We start from the raw sequence: 20,619 nt of genomic DNA, 5'->3' as shown, positions 1-20,619 counted from the left end.
GGCAGGAACCGGGCCGGGGCGGGGCCTGTGGTGATGGGCAGGGCGGAGAGGGGCGGGGCCTGGGATGATGGGCAGGGCGGGGAGAGGAGGAGCCTGAGATGGGCTGGAGCGCTAAGACCAAAAAGGACTTGCAGGGTTGGGGAGCGTGAACACGGAATGGAAAAGTCCGGGGGCTGGGGTGCCCTTCCCCTGCCTCAGGGGTTGCAGAGTTGTTTGCCACGTAAGTGTTCAATGTGGCTTTTTTTTTTTCTGTGTGAAAGGCAACTTTGAGTCTTCGCTTTTAAGTGGGCTTTTTGGGCTTAAAAAAATGGGGATTTGTCTGCAGGAAATGAGTACGTTTATAAAAGAAATTCTTTCTTTTTAAAATTTTTCTTTTATTACTTTTCGAGACAGGGTTTCTCTGTGTATTCCTGGCTGCCCTGGAACTTTGTAGACCAAACTGGCTTCGAATGAAAGGCGTGTGCCACAGCTCCTAGCCTTAGAAGGAATCTTATACGCGGTGGTGCAGGTGTTCTGTACTGTGCGTGAATTCTAAGTATTCTGGTTCTAACCAGTAAGTATTACTGGTTGTAAGAACTTAAGCAGAGAGAAATGGGAGCTTTCTAAATTATTTGTAACAACTACTGGTGAGTCTGTCTCTCTGAGTTTCATTAAAATATGAATTCATATGAAAAAATTCATCATTCATATGATGGGGTAAAGGTGAATAGCAAAAACGTCCAAAGCTCCGACAAAGGAGAACTGCCACAGAGTGAGTATGTGTAATCAAAACCTGCTTGCCATATTCACACCGTGACAACAGGCATAGGAAGGTAGCGATGACCCTGTCAGTTACGTGGCATGGAGCTTCCATCACAGACGTTACTAACACTCCCTACGACTCTTGATTTGCTCTGTATTTCTATTATTCTTTTGAGATTCCTATTCAACCCTGGGATTTCAGGTCAGAGCTTCCTGACGGCAAGTGCTTTCTGTCATTATTATTATTGTTGTTGTTATTATTATTGCTATTATTATTGTCATTGTTGTTGTTAGTGAAAATCAGCTTTATTAGATCATGTAACAACTATATACAAAGACACATGCGCTTTTGGTAATTTTCCTTTTGAGTAGAACTGAGATCTGTGTGTACAGTCTTAGTAGGGAAGTCTTCCAGGTATTGAGTTTGGTGGGTTGCTCTTCTATACACATAATTTATGCATTTTAAAGGCAGACTTAGAAGCACAGAGTCACCAAATATTTGAGCAAAAAGTCAATTAATTAGAACTTATGCTGTACGGCAGACAGACCAGCAAAGGACTGAAATGGGCTGAGTTTAAAGTCCCCAGAGTTGTGTGAACTCCTGGAAGGAAACAAGACAATCTGGGTGTTCGGCGGAGCAGGGAAGCAGGGGATCCTTGTCTCTGGGAGGCAGTTTGCTTCTGACCTCTTCATGGGTACCTTTTAAATCCATGCTTTGAAAGAACCCAAGTCATTCCTAAGCACTTAAAATACAAACCCTTATAACTGAACTGGAAACTCTTTCCCCCACCTTTGGGACTTAGGTTGTGGGTCTGATATGCCATGGGATGGGAAAAGTTGAAGAGTTAACTTATTTGAAAACAAGAGTTTTATCTAATCTCATCAAACATGGAAACCTGAGCTAACTAGGAGACTACAATCCGGCACTCCGTCCCCAACCAGTCTTCAGGCCAAGTGATAACTCCTTTCATTTTTCGGTGGTGCCCTTGTCCCCTGCATCGGCTGCTCTCATCTCTGTCCCCAATTATTCTGTGATGACTAGCGTGCCCACAGACTTGCTTTGGTGTACGTGGTGTCCCCTGGATGTCACCTGGCAATGACGGCAGGCTCGTAACCATCAGTTGCTAGTGTTGTTGGGATGTTGCCATGCTAGTGATAAGCACACACCACACTGCCCAGCATTTCACATAGGTTCTGGGGATGGAACTTAGGTCTTCACACCTGCAAAGCAAACCCTTGACCAAGCTGTGTCTCCAGACCCCTTTCCATGAACAAGGAGCCCTGCATTTTCATGTCACACCAGGCCCCATAAATGTTGTTGCTGACACTCGATTCACTTGTCTCAAGCCCATAGACTAGGGAGTTGTTGCTTTAATTACTGTAGGGAATCCTGGACTTTTGCTATCCCCTAGCAACTAGAACAGTACCTGGGTATTCTGTTGGTCATAGCATACTTGCTAGCGTGTAAGTGTAACAGCACTTACGAGTGTGTGTGTGTAACACTACTAAGTCTAGGTCTGTTTCATCAGCTGTGCGCTCCCGAGTGGCACAGGTTCCGTTGCTCATCTCTGTAGCCCTTCCACTCTGGGAACTCTAGCGTGCTGTGCCTGCTTGGACCACAGGGAGGCATAAGGACTGTATGCCTGTCTACCTGTCCTGCCTGTCTCACTTCCAACAGGAGAAACCACAGCTTTAACTGGATCCTGCTGCTCTGGAAAGGGATGCAGCTGCCTTCATGTGAGATGTGGTTCAAGTGAACAGACTGAGGTACCGGATGATGGGAGGTGCTTCTCTCTAAGTCTGATAGACACCAAAGAGCTCTTGATGGCCATGGTACCTGCTTGGAGGAGGGGACAAGTCACAGCTGGGATGCAGGAACCCCGGTGCAGGCTCAAAGCCAGCCTGATGTACATGATGAATTCCATAAAGTTGATGATGTAGGTGTGTCTTTATATCTAGCCCAACAGTCTAGTCAAGATGTTGTAGCCTTCTACAAGGTACAGAACAGTCCCCATCCCCCGCCACACAGGGAGCAATCTGTTAAATGAATATTCAGTCTGAAAATGGAGAAAACAAGCTTTATTATAATGATTTGAGATTTCTGTGCATGGTAACGATATACACGCGAACCTTGTTTCTCCTATGTTTCGAGACAGAATTAATTTAAAGATTTATTAGACTAAAGCATCCAAAATACTGTGGTACGTATGTAGCTACGAACATACAAACACACTGATGCACAGCGTCCATTCTTCCGTGTAAATAGGCAGTCAGCATTTCGATTCATAAAAAGAACATATGAGGAGGGTTATAGCATTAATTGATGGGAAAGAGCACAAGACCGGTGTTCTATACACGGAATGTAGGAGACAGATCTGTAAAGGCGGAATGTACAAAATCTTCATAGGAACGAAAAGGAAACAAACAACCTTCACACTCATGGGCGGGCTCGGAAGGCTGCTCAGTTGGGAATGATAAAGAATGTCGGGAGGGCACACTTAGTCGCTGACACAGTACCCCATGTCGTAAAGCAAAGCGTCGAGGTTAAGGCCGTGTTGCTTTCAAACGTTAATAGAAGTGCTGTACATTCATTGGAACGACATAGCTGATTGTTAATCTCTTCTAGGGTATCGATGAGTAACAGCCATACACTCTCCACAGACAGACCACACGATCAACTACCACACAGTTCATCATTGGAAAGCGTTTTGAAGACTAGCGTCGCAATGTGTAGCTCACTGTCATTTAAAGCAAAACCAAAAGAGCATTTATTTATACCAGACAAATTTTTAATGGGCACTTAGTTTCTTTTATGGCAATGCTAGATTCCTAGTTATCAAAAATATTAAAATAACTGTAAATTTTAAGACCCTGCAACGTTTACAGAAAGTAACAGTATTAGGACTTTTCGATTGTAAGGGAGATTAGCTAAAGTTTGCATCAGAAAGCTTCAATTTTATCCTACTTGGAGAGTCCCTCTTCCCTTGTCAGAAGCTGGTGAACAGAGAGAACGCTGTGGAGTCCAGACGCTCACAGAGACTTTTCCCGGTTGACGTGATCTACAGATAGCCCGGTGCTGATCTGCTCTCTCGTTTCCTCCGTAGGTATTACCAAAGCAATTCTGCTAACCCTGGTGGCGCACTGCTAGTCCAGTTCATTCCCTGTGAGGACATACATACCCTGTACATGGAGGGGGAGCAGGTGTCCTGCAGCTGCATGGACCAGGCATACTTACTGCCTCCAGGTTTGTCAAGTGCAGGAAACTCAGGGGCTTGCTTAGTCACGGAGACTAAAGTTTCATCAAAACATTACACATCATTAAAAAAAAAATGGTCAACAGTCAGAAAGGCTTCCTAGTTAGTGTGTTTCTGGTTGGTCAGGTGATTTCCTACCGCCCCATGTCCAGCAGGGGAGGTTTACGAGAGAAGACACACTGTCATTAACTTACAAAACCTAACTGAAGGTATTTTGCCCTTAGTGCCCAAGGGAAATTCGAATGCTTACTTTCTCAGTGCTACGAATCATGAGTGTGTGACTCGTTCTATACAGTGGACAAAGATAAACAACCACAGTAGCCTAGAACCAAAAGAGCCACTTATTTATAACAAATCCTTCTTAGTTTACCAGGAACCATTCCCACCAAATGAGGCAAGATTTCATTTAGATCTTGTCTATTTGTATCTTAATAGCAGCACTTCCTCCCCCCCGCCCCAAAATATGCTTACCAAGAAGAAATACAGTAACTGCACCCCCCCACAAGTGTAGAATGTAGTGTTTCCTGCAGTCCCCACAGCAGGGGTTTTAGTAGCTGATGGCAGAAAAGATCTAAATTAAATGATTTTTTCATTCCAGTTTGTACCAATATTCATGTGTTAAGAAAACAAAACAAAGCAAAACAAACAAACAAATAAACAAACAAAAAACTCAGCCGAGCAGCGGTGGTTGATCCCCCACTTTTGATCCCAGCACTTGGGAGGCAGAACAGGAGCATCTCAGTGAGTTTGAGGCCAATCTGGTCTACAAGACAAGTTCCAGGATAGCCAGGACTATTGCACAGAGAAACCCTGTCTCAAAAAAAAAAAAAAAAAAAAAAAAACCAAAACAACAAAAAAAAAAAAAAAAAAAAACCCAAAAACAAAAACCAACAACAAAAAAAATAAATAAATTTAAGAAAAAAACCCTTAATTTATTTCCTATTAAGATACCGAGTCTGATAAGATATTTTATATATGAGACTGACTGGTTTATGAGTTAATTTCTCAGTTCACAAATATCTCAGTGTTGTACAAAAAGAACTCATTCATTGATGGAGGACTCTCATTGGTTAATAAAGAAACTGCCTTGGCTTTTTGATAGGGCAGGATTTAGGTGGGTGGAGTAGACAGAACAGGAAGAAGGAAGTGAGGCAGATGCCTCGGGTGGGAATGCAGCCCGCAGCTCCTCACTACAATTCATTAAATTCATTTTCAAATTAATAGTTGCAATCTGAAGGCACACATCAGTTGTAGAGCGCGTGCCTAGCATGTCTGGGGCCTGGATTCCATTCTAAGAAACAAAATAACAACAACAACAACAACAAAAAGGCCTGTGGCAAATTCTTTTTAAAAAAAAAACTTGTTTTCTTCTTGTGAAAATTAACTAAAATTAATTCACTCATTTTTAAAAAGTTTCTTTTAAACAGCTCAGAAATAATCCTGCTGGCAGACTATTAATAAACAGCACAGCAGAAATTCCCTTACAGAATATAAGCTGCAGGAGGGCAGAGATGCCTGTCTCTTTCAAGCGTCCCTCAGATCCCAGTGCCCAGATGCCCTGGCCCCAGTAGGAAGTCTGTAGACACAAATATTGACATTCATAATGAATGGGCTGCAGGAACAGCCCAGTATTGGGGGCTCTTGCTTAACATGTCTGAGGCCATGCGGTCCATGCCCAGCACCAAAGGAAAAAAAAAAAAAAAAAAAAAAAAAAAAAAAGACAGGCTTGCTTGGCTATTTTAAAACCCCACAGAACTGAAATAATAATAAGCTACACCCAATGTAAATCTCCCGAAAATGAAGTGTTTTCCCCCAGATGTTGATTTGGGCATAATAAATCAAACAAACCATTGGACCTAGCCAGATTTCCCTTCCAAATTTTTGAATGCTCCTGTATGGAGACCGTTAGGACTTTAAGATAATAAGCCATCAATATCAGCATATGCTTGTAAGGGAAGTGCTTCCTCAAAGTGTGTATCTGAGGTGCTTTCAGCAAGAGAAATCCCAAAGTCGTCATCAAACGCGTCAGACACGGTTTACCTATTTGGCAGAACTGAGTAGAGAATCAAACAACAGTGGAAACACACCTCGTCTTATTTCACAGTATCCGCAGCAGGTAATGTTCCTCAGAATGCATTTGTACGTAGGTGAAAGGAAACTCAAACCCATCGTTTAAAGATGCCTTTTTCTTTTTTCTTCCTCTTTGTCTTGAAAACAGAAAGCTGCCTGGAAGTCAGGCATCCGCGTCGTGCCGGAAACCGGCAACACGCAAACCTGCTGGAGCGCCCCCTCCAGGAGGTGTCTTCAGACTGCAGCCGCCGGGGAATGAGCTGAAGGATGGCTGGGCGGTGCTTCTGTCTTTCGGAGTGCTGCCTATTTCCACACAGCAAGGATTCGGCTATATGTATGTATTTATATATATAATATTTATAATACACTCTATCTTACCCTAACCATGTATACTTGTCCCTTAACACCTCTACTGTTCATTAGACAATGATAAATAACCATACATGCCCATACCTGTAGTGCTCAACACAACTTTGGTAACACTTGCTCTCTAAGGGGAGATCGTGAATCAACCACATGCCTTTGGTTGACACCATCTGTCCTCCAAAGGGCTGCTTATGCCTCTCTGTCCTAGGACACCGGTGTCTGACTGCATGTGCTGACATTTTGCAGGAGGTAAAGCTTTCGCTTCCATGATGTGGAAGAGGAAAGACATGAACACATGAACGTGAGTTCTCCTGACTTCTTTCCAGGGTGTTGATCTGAAGCTAACAACCAAAGGGTCCCCCATGCTTTTGCCATATGCCTTCCAAAGCATCGGGAATTCCAGGTTTTCCTGAAAACAAATTTCATTTTCTGATGCAAGGTGAGTAGAAAGAGAAGGTCAGGAGAACACATGGAAAAGATCTTTGATCGAACCCCGAAAGGTTGGGAAATTTGCATTGATTCTGATGGGCTCAACTCAAGAGGACCCTGAGTCAGAGCTCGGAAGATCTTGCAAGACAGCCTTAGATTTTTCTAAAGTAATTATATGTGGTTGTTGACAATCGAAAAAGAACAAAAATGTCACCAGAGTAATAACATCTACTGTAAAAGTGAGGTTAGAAGGTCCCTTGGTCTCATGACCGAATTTAAATAAAACAGGTAACTACAAGTTTTGTTCTTGGAAGCTCGATGCAAAGGCTACCATTCATTCACCGGGCAAAAGATACGCTAATTCTTTTTAATGTCTGATTTGCAAAATTAGTTTAACTACATAAATCCCTGTCCTATGAGCCATAGTTCCCAGGTGTAAAACTTCGCAGTTTGTGTAGATTCAATAGAAGAGATTCTTTTTTTTTTTTTTTTAAATGCTAAAAGTGAATTACGGAAATTGGATAAGCAGTTCTTAAGGAAATTGTTACATTCAGAAATAACCTTGGAAAGTTTACCGAAGGTTCTCCCTAGTGTGAAAAGTCCCATGGTGATCTGGTCCCACATGGAAAACTCCGTTCCGGTTTCTAGAGCGAGACCTCAGCGCAGGGCTGTCCGCTGTCACTGTAAGTACCGATAGACTTTAAAACAGTGGTTCCCAGAGTCTGCAACCACGACGTGGCCGTCTGACGTCAGGGCCAGGCCTTGGGGGCCGTAGAGGGGGTCAGCCGACGTGTTGATGTAGGACAGAAACGACCCGCTCCCGTCAAAAACCTGCACAGACAGAAAATCGGAGCATCACGGAAGTTACATACGATGCAGAACCTGTATTTAAAAAGCATGTAAAGAACCTTCTGGGTTTGTCCGGGCTGCTGCACACACATGATATTCCATGGTTAACCTTGCTTGTCGATTTGGAGGGATCTGGAAACAGCTATGAAATGGTTTCTGGGAACATCCATGAGTATATTTCCTGACAAGATCAGCTGGGGGGGAAGGCGGGGTAATTAATCCTCCCTCAGCATGAGCAGCACCACCTGGTGGTGGTACAGGCATTAGGCGGTCAGAGAGAAGTTACTGCTTTTGGCCCAAAGCCTTTGTCCTGACTAGTAAATGCATCACCTTGTTGTGCCTGCTGTCACCTCCTGTGCTCACAGTGAACCCAGCTTCTTTGTTTGTTTGTTGAGTCAAGGTTTCTCTGTAGCCTTGACTATCCTGGAACTCACTCTGTGGACTAGGCTGGTCTCAGACTCAGTGATCCTCCTGCCTCTGCCCCCCAGATGCTAGGATTAAAGGTGTGCACCACCACTGCCCAGCTGGAGCCCAGCTTCTTTAGCCTTCAACACAGGCTGAAGAAGACCTGAGGCTCTCTTAGAAACCTCTAGGCCAATGCTTCTCAGTCTTCCTAATGCTGTGACCCTTTAATATAGTTCCTCATGTTGTGGTGACCTCCAATCATAAAGTTATTTCATTGCTACTTCATAACTGCAATTTTGCTACTGTTATGAACCATAATGTAAGTATCTGATATGCAGGATATGCGACATGAACATATGAACATCCAAGAGGTCTCAACCCACAGGCTGAGAACTGCTGCTGGATTCTAGGCCCTTGTTGCCAAATTGGGACCACCGAGGCAGCAGTCTGCTTGACTGAGAAAGCTACCAGTCTCTCGGTCTCTCCAACACACAGACGACTACAGCTGGGCTCCCCTATCTGAGGCGTGGAAGCCAATGTAATCACTCCCTTTGTGACACACATCAATCCACCGGTCCAGTCCTCGCCAGGACCGTAACACACAACCCTTGTCTCTGCGTACGCTTGTCTTTTTCTCCCTGCCCCCTCCATGCCTGGAGTCGTGGACGTAGAGCTTGTTGGTTGTACATCTCCTATGACTACAGCTTTCACATGAGCAATAACAAAACTGAAGTCCGTAGTTCAATGTGCCCATCTGAGAAGGCGACAGCTCAACGCTATCTAACCGTGAAGGGCCATGGGATTCTGCTATGATGAGAATGAGAGGCACAAACCATCGCATAACGTTTCCTCTGCCACAAGCTCCCAGGATGCTGTCTTTGGACTATTTCGTTGGGCCCACTTGGAGTTTTAAGAAGCAGTGTAGGTAGGGAGATGCCATGAGTCCACAAAATACAAACAGCATCTGTGGACCTCTGTAGCTTGCCTAGCTCCTGGCTTCTCAAGTCTCAGAGCCTCTGACCCACCACAATGAGACCACTGATGGAGATCTCATGAGTCACTCTCCCTTTTGAGATAGGGTGTCATGTAGTCCAGGCTAGCCCCAGATTTGCTATGTATTCAGGGATGACCCCAAGCTGCTGATCTTTCTGTTTCCACCTCCCATGTGCTAGGAAGACATGGCAGTGCCACCAGGCCCAGCTTAGTCAGAACTGGGGATTGAACTCAGGGTCCCGGGCACACTAGACAAGCACTCTGCCACCTGAGCGACACACATCTCCATCCCAGAATGTCTCTCTCAACACGGGATTCTGTTGGAGTGATTAAGCAAGTGAGTGTGTGTAGTATGTGAGTGTGTATTTAGTATGTGTGTGGTGTGTGTGAGTGTGTGAGTGTGTAAGTGTGTGTGTATGTGTGTAGTATATGTGTGTGTATGTAGTATATGTGTGTGGTGTGTGTAGAGTGTGTTTGAGGATGTGGTGTGTGTGTGTGTGTGTGTATGTGAGGTGTATGTGTGATGTGTGTGGTATGTGTGAGTATATATGTGTGTAGTGTATGTGGTGTGTGTGGGTATGTGTGGTGTGTGTGTGTGAGTTTGTGTGGTGTGTGTGGTATGTGTGAGTGTGTATGTGTGTAGTGTGTATGTGTGTGTGTGTGAATGTGGGTATGGTGTGGGTATGGTGTGTATGAGCATGTGTATATGTGTGTGGTGTGTGTGTAGTGTGTTTGTGTGTGTAGTATGTATGTAGTATATGTGTGGTGTGTGTTTGTGTGTGTGAGTGTGTAGTGTGTGTGTGGTGTGTGGGTGTGTGGTTTTTCTTAGTGGCAGGTTTTACTAAAATTTAGAGGTTTTACTAAAATTACTGCTTGCTGCCTGTGTTCACAATAAAGGAAAATGAGTCTTCACGTTCAGATTAGTAAATCACCCATGTAGTCCTCTTCTCTTCAATAACTCTCTTGAATCCCACCTGTGAGCCCTGTAGGGGTCTGAGGAAAACAATATTCAAACCGAAAAATTAAATAAATCAATGACCTTTGCATGAGAGAACGCTATGCTAACGATGTCCCCTGTCCGGGGCTCACAGGAGATTAGCTATGGTGTCATGACGTAACCGACTGTCAGCCGCATCAGCCACGTGCACTACCTGGATCCTGCTGTTGCCCCAGTCCGCCACAATGATGTTTCCGTTGGAATCCACAGCTACACCTGTCGGCGCGTTAAACTGACCATTGCCTTCTCCGTTCGAGCCAAACTTCAGCATGAATTCTCCTTCCTGGTTAAATACCTGTGTGAAATATTGAAAGAAATAGCTGACCCAACCACAGTGTTTGAGAGATGGCTGTCTGAGCAAGTTATTTATAACAAGTCCTGTGACTTGAGAAGCCTAGAAAAGTGGTCTATAGACTAGACTCCCGTCACTGTGATTGCCAAATTAGATGTAATATCGTTTATTTATTACTCTTCTTTTTTCTGCCATTTACAACTGATTATGAAATGAAATGCCTGTATTAATTTTTGTATAAATTACAAAACATTATAAAAATATGATGTTATAAATAGAGTTGAACTTTTAAAAAAAATACTAAATGTTATTCTATCTTCAAATAAGTAGCTTTATTTACTGAATAAAGAAAAATTCAGGAATAGAGACTACATCTCTACAGGGTGGATTGTATTCAGTTTGGATCAGGATTTTGTTAAGCCAAATATTGATGATTTATTATCATTTTACTGTATCACCACAATAAGAACAGGAGGGCTGAATGCCGTATTTAGAATGCATTATGCATGCCAACGTGTGCAGAAATATACAGTGGCCATGGGCGAAGGACAGACAAGAACTGTTTTATTTACTTCAGAATGTACTTTAGTTAAAATGGAGAAATTTAAATTTTAGTTACAAATTTTAAGGCCGACATGATTAGAACCAACAGAGTCAGGGCTGGAGAGATGGCTCAGAGGTTAAGAGCACTGACTGTGCTTCCAGAGGATCTGAGTTCAATTCCCAGCACCCACAGAGTGGCTCACGACCACCTGTGTCCTCTTCTGGCCTGCAGACAGATCACTCATACATGAAGAAGAAGAAGAAGAAGAAGAAGAAGAAGAAGAAGAAGAAGAAGAAGAAGAAGAAGAGAAGAAGAAGAAGGAGAAGAAGAAGAGGAGGAGGAGGAGGAGGAAGAAGAAGAAGAAGAAGCAGAAGAAGAAGAAGCAAAGAAGCAACAGAGGTTATTCTAAGTATAGAATGAAGAACGAAGAGCTGTTAAGGGAATGTCTCTGATGCCTGCTGTGATTAATCGGTCAGTTACTGTGTTTTACTGAATGTTTCTGAATGTTCTTGTGTGTGTGTGTGGTTTCTTTTTTTGAGGGGGGGTTCAAGACATGATTTCTCTGTGTACCATCCTTGACTGTCCTAGAACTCACTCTGTAGACCAGGCTGGACTAAGCTCAGAGATCCTCCTGTCTCTCTTTCCCAAGTGCTGGGATTAAAGTTTGCACCACCACCACCCGGCTCTACTGAATGTACTTATTACTATTGATACACTATACATATCAAATATCAGTTACAGGCTTTGGAATGAAAATTCCAATGACAGCATTGAATACATTTAATGTATTTAGTGAAAATACTATAGTGAATTTTTTTTAATATTTATTTATTTATTTATTATGTACACAGTATTATGTCTGTGTGTATGCCTGCAGGCCAGAAGAGGGCACCAGACCCCATTACAGATGGTTGTGAGCCACCATGTGGTTGCTGGGAATTGAACTCAGGACCTTTGGAAGAGCAGGCAATGCTCTTAACCTCTGAGCCATCTCTCCAGCCCCCTATAGTGAAAATTTTTATCTTGATGTTTCAAATGATATTTAATGTCTCTAAAATATTCCTGGGATGTCATTTTTAAATGTCCATTATGGTGATGCTTAGATGTATGAAAAGTATTAACTTACACATCAAGAAGCATTATGGTTGGGGCACCTTTAAAGTAAGTGTCGCTCACTTGTGGGCCTCAGAGGCTCACAGCTCTGAGCACAGATCTGACTGGAGGATACCTTTGAGTCCTCTTTGGCTTCTCAGAGACAAGCACAGCAAGCCTTTGCTAATACGCTAGGTTACCAATGCCAGGGTAGGCTGGGTGTGCAGCAGGTATAGCAAAGTGGCACAGCCCCTGCCCACCTCGTACAGAAGTCTGAGTTTTATCTTCAGCAATAAGAAAAGAGAAAAGAAGGAAGGAAAAGAGAAGGGGAGTAGGGGGAGGAAGGACAGGATAGGAAAAGGAGGAAGTATTTTAAAGGCCATTTTGACACAGCACTGCTGCTTTAGATGCCAACGGGCATGTGTTTGTGTTGCTGGAGACTGCTATTCTATGCCCCTTCCTTTATTAATTCCTACACATGCTTTTGGTGGTCCTTGGTCCTTGCTTACTTTTTTAAACCCAGTATATTTTTCTCAGCACAGATGCATCTACTTCATATTGGAATAAAGAATATTTTATTTCTGTTGTTTGACTATTTTTTTATATTCATTGAAGAAAAGGTCTCAGTATGTAGCCAAGGCTAGCCTCAAGTCTCTGATCTTTCCTGCTCCCGCCAACACCTCTAACCTTGGCCTTGCGAGCACTGGGAATTGCAAGCATGCACACTGTGCCTACCTGGCTTAGTTGTCTCATGATTAAAACAAAATCCTTGCGACATCTCTGCTCCTCTGCATTTTACTTTCCTTGGTCCTAGCTGCCTGTAACCGCGGCAGGAAAGTAAGTGGGAAACTCCAGAAAAAAAGGCGCAGTTTCAAGTTAACGCCTACAGCAGGATGCTGTTACAATTGCTCCATTTTATAATTCATTATCAAGGTTAATTGCTGCCTTTGGATCTGAAATGTGTCTTCATGGCTACATGTGTTGAAGGTCCAGGCCCCAGATACAGGGATGCTCAGAGGTGGACATTCTAGGACGTGAGTGGGTTCTTAGGCTCTCACCTCATCAATGGATTGGTTTACTGATGGGCTCATGACTGAACAGACTAGTAGCGGGTGCCTGAGACGGGTGCCTGAGACTGAAGGCAGCGTAGCCTGTCTGGATGAAGTAGTCACCGTCACCAAGGCGTGTTCTTGGAGGGATAACTCATCCCCAGGCTCTGTCTCGGCCTCTCTTTCTCTTTGTTTCTGCAGGTAATTATGACCGAAACCCAGAGACCGCGAACAAAAAGAAAGCTTTGCTTGGAGTTGTTATTCTCTAGAATTTTAACACAGCGACAGAAAGCCAATACGACTGCTTTTAGTATCGTTTCTAGGAATTAAACTTTGTCGTTAAGTATGTATGCAGAAGAAAACATAGCACCTATAGAATCTAGACTATTTGTGGCTATTTGTGACTTGGTATCCACTAGGGGTCTTACAACATATCCCTGAATAACACTGTATAGCAGGTAGCTTTGAAAGAGAGGGAGGGAGGGAGAGAGAGAGAGAGAGAGAGAGAGAGAGAGAGAGAGAGCGGGACGGAGGGAGGGAGGGAGGGAGGGAGGGAGAAAACCCAACTATAGTAGACTACTCATTAACTCTGACTTACAGTTTTTACATTTACTAAGCAAGAATCACCTGATACTACTAACAGCTGTAACATGGGAACCAAAACCCATGCGTTCCCTGCAACAGCTATCACAGAGAAAGTAAAACAAATCGCTATGATGTTCTTACAATGAAAAGTGAGCCCGAATAGTTGAAATAGCATCTCTACACCTTAAGACCATCCCTTCTGGAACTTTAATGGTTGCAAACATCCTATCTTTCCTGCTTCCCCCCTAATGGCACCTAGTTACTCAACATTTCTCAGAAGAACACAGTCTAAGAGCTGAAATAATTTTATGGCTTCGCGTTTTGTACTTGGATGGAGTTGCCGTTTAATAATGTTGGATTAATTATTTCCTGATCTTGCAATCCTTCGCATGCTGGCTATCACCCCTACTTCAAAGTTTCCCCTAACCGTCATAATTGTGGTTCCTCCACCTTGGTGCAGGGGCCTGAACCCGGCACCTGGAACACGATGAGCACATACTGTGTGGCGTGCATTTCCGTGCATTTCCTGTGCTGCTGTCTGCCTTGCATTTTGGTTACTTACAAAGGCTTTATCTCTTTCTAGAGAGTCTGTCAAGCCTGGTAACTAGGAGTCCTTAGAGATGCTGATACCAGGCTGGTTTACACAGGCTACCTGGAACAATGGACAGGAAAAGACACTGTGGGCCTTAACAGAAACATCAGCTCACTGTCCCGTGGTGAGTGGGCACGCTGACCTCCTACTGCTAGGATCTGGCCCTGTGGTTAATGCCCTGTGGGGAGGGGGCTGCTATGTCCTAAGTGAAGGCAGAAGCGTGACCACAGCCTTCCTGCTGCCTCTTGGCTCTCCATTTCCCTCTTTATCCACCCATTCAGATAAACTTTCCCCACCGCCCCTGCCTTTTACCAACACACCTCCAGTGGAGAACACAGAGTGGGTGTTTGATGGGAGGTTACGAGGCCCGCCCACTAAGCAGCCACTTCAGAATAGCAATGCCTTAGGGAGCAGCAATTGAGAAGCAACAATGTAGCCCTTCCCCTCCTCCTGCCCCACCCACAACCTATTTTCTACTCTTTGCTGGGGACTTGACTCGCAGCAGAAAGCTCAGAGCTTTTCCATTGACTTGGATGAAGATGCTAGGCTAGGAAATGAAGCAGAGAAAGGCCTAGGGTAGGGGAAACCTGTGGGATTGACAGTCCTACCCCTTACTAGGCTATCCAGTTACCGACACCAATAAGTCCTCGTTAACTCAGTTGTTCAAAGCATAAGCACTAGCTGTTGGCCAGCCATACTGTGTGGTTTCTTTAACATGTCCTTTAAAGTAATATGCCTTGGAAATTTAAATGAACGTAAGAAAAACTTTAGCTCATCTTTACAACGAAAATCAGTATCATTTGATTTACACAGGAAGCAAGTAATTGTACAAATATTTTTCGTTTCTTTTTTTCCCCCTGGGCATATGCCAGGGTTCCACCTTCAGTCCACAAAATGAACCCTAGAAAGAAATGCAACCATGGGGTCCATATGCCGTCCAGCGTACTGCCGTGACTAACAGCATGTCTTCCGTGGAACAAGCGTCCTTCCTGGGGATGCTTCACCCACAACTACTAACTAGATCCAACCACTCTATGTCTCAGTTTTCCCATAACAAAGACCTCAAAGTGGGCCTCGCAAAGTAAGACGGATGCACTGCATTCTTAGAGGAGGCTGGGTTTTTTGTTTGTTTGCTTGTTTGTTTGTGGTTTTTGTTTTGTTTTTCTGTCACGCGGTGTTCTATATCACACCGAGTGATGTGATGCACTGTGTGCACAGACGCTGGCTGATTACTGACCTGCCTGAGTCTGTCGCTGTAGCGGGTTCTAACAACCTCACTAACAGTGACATTATAGTTTGTTGCCTAGCAACCAACTCAAGTAGCAAGTAAGGTCCAGAACTTTCTGTCCCTGTGTCCAAGCAACTGCCTTACAAAATCTTTAATCATCCAACCAAGAAACTGACGGCCATGGTATTTTATTCACACCCGACTCGCCCAAGTAAGGAAGGCCATGTAAAAACCTTCCCGCTTAGGCGCAAGTCAGATCCCTGTGGGCTAACGTCATTGAGTTCTGAGGGTCTGTGCCGGTGCTGTGTGTTATTTCCAATCAGACCACTTTCCCTGTAAAAGCAGTTCAGAGCTAACAATGGGCGTGCTGATCATACCTTGACAGAATGATTATGGAAATCTGTAACGATGATCTCATTATTGCTATTCACAGCTGCGAAATGGGGACCTGCAACAAAATGAGGGGGAGAACCCATGAGGGTCCCAACGGTGCTGATGCATGCAGCACAGCACACGGGTAACACAGCACACACCGCCATACAGCACACAGGCAACACAGCACGCACCTCCACACAGCACAAGGGTAACACAGCACGCACCACCACACAACACATGGGTAACACAGCACGCACCACCACACAACACACGGGCAACACAGCACGCCCCTCCACACGGCACAGGGGCAACACATTGACTTAATGAATGAAGAAAGGACAAAGAACCAGAGGCCCAGCTCACAGACAATCACTCAAACAGACATCTAGCTCCAGACAAGCTGGATTCTGCACTTTCTAAACTTGGGGCTGTGTGATCTGGTCTCTCCCCCAGCACACACAGAAGAGTGGAGTCCTAGCCTTTCTCTGTACCACCCTCTGTAAGCCACACCCACGACTTCTTCCTTTTTTTTCTAAGTGGAGGTGATGGAGTCCTACAAAGAGAGCATTGTCATTCTCAGCTCTGGGAAAGAGGCTCCAAAGCATAATTTTTCTACTGAAAAGACTGAGCAGAAGCCCTGCGTTTTATAGCACTGAGTTGAGAATCTGGGCCAGACAAAAAGTGAGAGAACAACCACAAAGAGAGAAGATGCCAGCTAACGCTAAATCCCCGCAGGCAACCTTTTAAAAGGAAACCAATGGACTGTGCTCATCCTTTTCCTGCAGATGTGCGCATCCAACAAGCTTGTGATCGCAAAGTTGCACAGAGCAAAGTAAAGCAGATTGCCTTCGCTGCTCTAAGCAAATGCTCTACACCCCTGTTCTCTTATAGCAACCTACAAAGGTGAGATAAACCCATCCCCAGGCTCCTTGGTGAAACTGCGTCCACGGGAAACAGTCACTCATGGTTCTTCATACTTGTGGGATTTTTTAAAAAAAATATTTTGTTTTAAAACTATTATTTTACTTAATATGCATATTTGAAAATCTGACGTCTGCTGTGTGAGCCGTCGGTAAAAACCATACAAAGGTTGTCCTTTCAACTGAGCCTTCTCAGGATGACTTCTGCTTTGCTTCCACCCCCAACGCTGTCCCCCAAAGCCAGCACGCACACTGGGGATGGGGCGCCTTCAACATGCTCAGACATGCAAACGTGAGCGGAAGAGGAATAAAAGAGGGGGTTTACATATTACCGTCGAGTGTACCTGCAAACTGCCTGTCGCCATTTCCTCGGCTACCAAACCTGGTGACTATCTTCCCGTTCGGCTGGAAGATGAACACACAGCAAGCTTTGTTGTCTACCACAATAATGTGCCCGTTGCGGTCCACAGAAACTCCTTTGGGTCCCATCAGTTTTCCCGATCCGATTTTTGTCTGTTGGAAGCAAGTCCAGAAACTGAGTATAGACATCGATGTTCAAAGCGTTACAGAACCAACCTGAAGCCAGGTAGTTGTCTTAAAAAGCCATTTGCTGGGATGTTCTGGGTACCACGGGGAACCATGGTATCTGTGTCCCAGAAAACTGGCCCTGCCATATTCAGCATCTGCTATTGGCATGCATATAAAACCTTATTCTTAAGAAGTATTTGCCACCAAAATTGGGCCACAGTGCCCTTCTGAATGGACACTTGATGAGAGACCGCAGGGTCTAGAGAAAGACACCTTACCCCTGTCACTTGCTGTCAGCACATCTGAAAGTCGCACTGACAGATTCACTCATTCTCTTTAACCTTAAGGTTCCTTATATTTTTTTCTAGAATGTTTTAAGAAGCAACTTTAATAACATCCCATGTTATTTTAGGAGCAAATAGTAAATAAAATAATGTCAAAGATTCAGTGTAAGTAAAGCAAGCAGTCACCAAATGGAGACCATCACTACTGCTGTTATATGTCACACTCAGCACTAAAATCTCAGGCATGTGAATTAAACCTTATTAGACTCGAGCTCTACATGGTTGGAAGTCACATCTGTCCCAACTAGCACTGTATGCTCAAAACTGTCCTCATTTACTGACATATAAGTAGTACTTGACACATATTTGTTTACCACATTAAAAAACAAAAGTCTAGAATTATTTATAAGCTAACGTACTATTTGCGTGTGTGTATGTATTATGTGGGAAGGTAAATGTATGCGTGCGGTACGTGTGTGTGTGTGGAAGCCAGAGGTCAACTTTGGGTATTGTTCACCAGGAGACACATATCTCAGGTTTTGAGGCAGAGTCTGTCATTGGCTTCCAGCTTGCAAGCCAGGGAGGTAGAGGCAGGAGGTAGGCCAGGGTCCCCTGGGATCTTCCCTTCTTAGCCTCAACAGCCCACATCATCACCTGGCATTTTTTAGCATGTGTTTTGGGGATAAAACTCAGGTTCCTATGCTTACATAGCCAATACTTTACAGGCTGAGCCCTCTCCAGCTGTCCAATCATGACTAAATTATCTCATCCTCACAGTGTTTAATAAGGGGGAGCAAAGCATTAGAGTTCTTTTCAACCATATGCTTCCATATACTTTAGTTCTGTCGGAACACGGTCAAAAGAATGACCCATGGTGAACGATGCCTCAGGGAACCGTGAGAGAGGCTTCAGAGAAAGAGACACAGGGCCTTTGCTCTCAGATGCATTCTGCGCCCTGGACTGTTCTTGGACGGGATTATGCACCTTCTGTGACAAACATTTACATTCAATTTATAAGACATGTTGATTCTTGTTGGATATCAGAACACAGTTATAGACCCCGACCTGGTCAGTGGACCCTGGATCTGGATCTGGCCTTCTGCCTGGCTTTGGTGCTGTCCCAGATAGAATGTATAGAACACGCCAGGCAATTGTGTTTAAATTGTTCTGTCCTGAGACAGTTCTAGGAAAGAGCTGCTCTGTTCATATTTAGTATGTGCTTAAAGGTGTTTATTTACACGCTTTTGTTCCTTTTGGTTTTTCAAGATAGAGTTTCTCTGTGTATCTCTGAGCGGTCCTGGAACTCACCCTGTAGACCAGGTTGGCCCCAAACCCACAGAGATCTGTCTACCTTTGCTTCCTGAGTGCTGGGATCAAAGGCGGCTTGCACCACCATCACCTAGCTATTTTTCTGATCATGCTTCTGAGAACTCAAGCAACCTTCTTTGGAACATTGCTTGCTTTGTTCTATTCATGTATAAACACATACTGAAACCAAAGCAAGGTGGTCTACAGTGTTAGACTGTAGTCTGCCCCATTCCTTCATGTTCTCAGATCCCAGGTCCAGCAGACAATATCTCCACAGGTCAATGAAAGTTGACTTTCAACCAACTTCATATCAAAGATATTGCAGGGGGGGGGGACACTCTGATTGTATCTCTATTAAATGTATGCAGACTTTTTTCTTGTTACAATTCCCTAGATAATACAACACAATAAACAAGGCATTTGTACTGTATCAGGTGTAAGTAATCTAGAGATGATTAAGTATATAGGTGTGAATGGCAAACTGTATCATTTTGTAGGAGAAACCTTGAACAATCTCGGGTCTAGGAGTTCATGGGGGATCCTGGAACTAACCCCACATGGAGACTGGACTTCTGGGAAGAAAAGTCAGACACCAGAGGCTTCAGCCTAAAAAGTGGGGTCAGTGAAGGCAAGAGGAATTCTTATGGTGTGGAATTCCCCCTCTGTATGCTGTGAATACCATTGGTTAATAAAGAAACTGTCTTGGGCTTGCGTAGGGAATAGAGGTAGGCAGGGAAAACTAAACTGAATGCTGGGCAAAAGAAGGAGGAGTTAGTGAGAAGCCATGGAGCTTTTGCAGGAGACAGATACACTAAAACTTTGTTGGTGCCACGACCTCATGGTGATGCACAGATTAATGGAGATGGGTTAAATTAAGATGTAAGAGTTAGCCAATAAGAAATTAGAGCTAGTGGGCCAAGCAGTGGTTTAATCAATACAGTTTCTGTGTGATTATTTTGGTTATGAGCAGCCAGAAACCAACAAGCAGCCTCCTTATTACACTATTACTTCTTATTTTAGACTTTTTGTATATGTTTTTAAAGCCTATTTGCAGTGTCTTTTAAATTCAAAGTCAATCCCCACCAATTACATTTTCTATGTTCTGCTCCAGAGTCCTTTCTATCTGTATTTTAGCACTACCGGATGAAAAATCTGTGAAATTAGTTTGTTATTTATTTATTTTACTTTATGTGTATGAGTGCTTCCCTACATGCGTGCCTGTGTATAATGTGTGTGGTTAGTAACCTCAGAGGTCAGAAGAAGGCATCAGAGCCCCCAGAACCACAGTTATAGCACATGTGGGTGCCGGGTTCTCTACAAGAACAACAAATGCTTCATCCACTGCATGGTCTTTCCAGCCCCCTTGTATATCTTCTTAATTTCCCGATACAGCAATTGAGCTTTCTCTAAGCAGGACTTCTCATGGGAGGCTTTGTTGTTCCAAGTTTACAAATGACAGAGATTCAGATGTGACCTCATTAGATCAGAGAGACACAAGGACATTGAAAGGAAACATTTCATCTTAGGTCAGGGAACCGCTTGTATAAGTTTGATTCTGATGCTGCAATGGAGCCCGAGGATCAAAGAGGCTCTAACATAATGGCATGGAAGGCAATCGCTCACGTGCTTTCAAGTCTGAAAGGAAAGTGTCATGCCAGATCAAAAGGTGAGCTGGCACCCTGTTCATTACTGCCTAATACGACTACTACTTAACATTA

At 44.0% G+C, this 20,619-nt stretch overlaps 1 protein-coding gene across 3 annotated transcripts in view; it reads right to left on the bottom strand.

Annotated features, from left to right (window-relative positions):
• Positions 1–5,683: 5,683 nt before the first annotated feature.
• Trim2 (tripartite motif containing 2) overlaps positions 5,684–20,619 on the bottom strand; it is a 94,730-nt gene continuing 79,794 nt past the window's right edge. For all 3 annotated transcript variants that reach the window (XM_038348077.1, XM_038348078.1, XM_038348079.1), the window contains 4 exons: positions 17,126–17,294; positions 15,864–15,934; positions 10,259–10,399; positions 5,684–7,691 (listed from right to left, as the gene is read on the bottom strand). In XM_038348077.1, coding sequence (XP_038204005.1) covers positions 7,539–7,691; positions 10,259–10,399; positions 15,864–15,934; positions 17,126–17,294 — 534 coding nt within the window. In that variant the 3' untranslated portion in view covers positions 5,684–7,538. The remainder of the gene's footprint in view (positions 7,692–10,258; positions 10,400–15,863; positions 15,935–17,125; positions 17,295–20,619) is intronic.

This window comes from Arvicola amphibius, chromosome 11 (assembly GCF_903992535.2).
Source record: "Arvicola amphibius chromosome 11, mArvAmp1.2, whole genome shotgun sequence".
Classification (NCBI taxonomy): Eukaryota; Metazoa; Chordata; class Mammalia; order Rodentia; family Cricetidae; genus Arvicola; species Arvicola amphibius.
The sequence above is the reverse complement of the archived record's forward strand: the minus strand, read 5'-3'. Positions and strand labels throughout refer to the sequence as shown.